The sequence below is a fragment of the Acyrthosiphon pisum genome, chromosome A1, assembly GCF_005508785.2.
Source record: "Acyrthosiphon pisum isolate AL4f chromosome A1, pea_aphid_22Mar2018_4r6ur, whole genome shotgun sequence".
Classification (NCBI taxonomy): Eukaryota; Metazoa; Arthropoda; class Insecta; order Hemiptera; family Aphididae; genus Acyrthosiphon; species Acyrthosiphon pisum.
The window spans coordinates 16,951,873-16,953,535 of NC_042494.1; the positions used below are offsets into that span (position 1 = coordinate 16,951,873).

Here is a 1,663-nt window from a genome sequence, read left to right on the forward strand (position 1 = left end):
CTATGGGCATCATAGGTATATTATAAGAATTTGCACAGTATTGTGCAACTTAAATAAGGTCATTCATATTATAATACATCTGTGTGTTATTTTCATTTTCATTTAATCATATTTATTTAAGCCTGATATAGCCATATAGGCACTTAGTACTTACCTATTATGTTTTATAAATATGATTCTATTAATTATTACCTATTTAAATATTTAATTGCGCATCTACATTAATTCAGTAAATAATTTATATATATTTTTTTTACAATTGCGTTAAGTAAATCAATGTTTAGTTTACTTTTGTTACCTTAATCTAAAATTAACATAGTTAATAATTATATACAGGGTGACAGTTTAATCGAATATGAAATAAAAATATAGATTGTCCTGTATTACCTATTATTTTAGTTCAAAATAATTAAACAATGCAATTCTGAAGCCGATACTTAATCATTATTAAGTTCAACAATGTTTATAATTATTTAAATGAGTATTAAAATTTTAGGTCATCAGTCCCTGCTAGAACACAACAGCGTGCACCAGCGCCACAAGCTCAACCAACACAAGTAGCACAAGCACCACAAGCTCAACCTCAACAACCTGGATTATTTGCCCAAATGGCTGCCACTGCTGGAGGTGTTGCCGTTGGTTCTGCCATTGTATGTATAATAATTAATACTTATAGTTTTAAAAAAAAAATATAATTGATAACAATAATTTATGTATTTTTTTTAGGGTCACACTGTTGGTCATGCAGTCACAGGAATGTTTGGGGGTGGTGGTTCCCGGGATGAGGTACAGCCTCAAGTTCAACAAGCCCCGTTAATGCCAATGGAGCAGAGTAGCCAGCAAGGTGGAGCGTGTGCTTTTGAAATCAAACAGTTTTTGCAGTGTGCACAAAACAATGACGATATTTCTTTGTGCTCTGGATTTAACGAGGCTATTCGCCAATGCAAGGAAGCTAACCGTAATGTCAATTTTTTATAATTTACGATGAATTTACATTAATTGTTGTTATTTGTTTTCAGGTTTAATGTAATTAAGATAACTGATTAATGAAAATTGAAAAAGTAGTTGCAAGATTATTATGAACAATGTACTTTTTATGTTAAAATATAGAATCGGTTCATTACAAGTTTGTTTTTTTACATTAGTTATATATTATTATACAAAATCTATAGGTCAATGAAATGTTATTTTTTTTAGGAATGTTTAGTTTTTGTATGCTTATTGTAAGTTAAAATTAAAAAACAAAAAAATTATAATATAATAAATAATATTATAATTTAATACCTATTATTTATTTTATTTTTTAACTAGGGTGTAACTAATGTTCATAAAGAATTAGAACTAGAGACGTTGTGTATTTTCCTCTAAGATATCTATGACAAAATAAATAGATAATTACAGCAACTTTAACAAACGCTCATTATTGTCTTGTGCTAACTTTTCTACAATAAACTAATGGTCTACAGTTATATCAGATATATTAGGATTAAATGTAAATATTTCGTAAGACTGCTAACTACTGATTGCAAGAGGAGAAAACAGGGAGTTGCTCTCTGTATATTAGGTTTCACTTTTGTGTTTTGTTTTTGACTCCTGCGCAACATGGATAACTAATGTATGTTTATTAGAACCAATTAACCTATTATCAAACTTAAAGCTATAA

General features: G+C 28.6%; 1 protein-coding gene across 1 annotated transcript; it reads left to right on the top strand.

The window, feature by feature from the left end:
• Positions 1-494: 494 nt before the first annotated feature.
• LOC100160640 (coiled-coil-helix-coiled-coil-helix domain containing 2-like) lies at positions 495-1,410 on the top strand (the record flags this gene model as incomplete). The annotated part of the gene is given in 3 exon segments (NM_001161978.1): positions 495-650; positions 727-958; positions 1,020-1,410. Coding segments are annotated over 3 exon segments (399 nt in total), but the record flags the coding sequence as incomplete, so codon positions are not given.
• Positions 1,411-1,663: the final 253 nt, after the last annotated feature.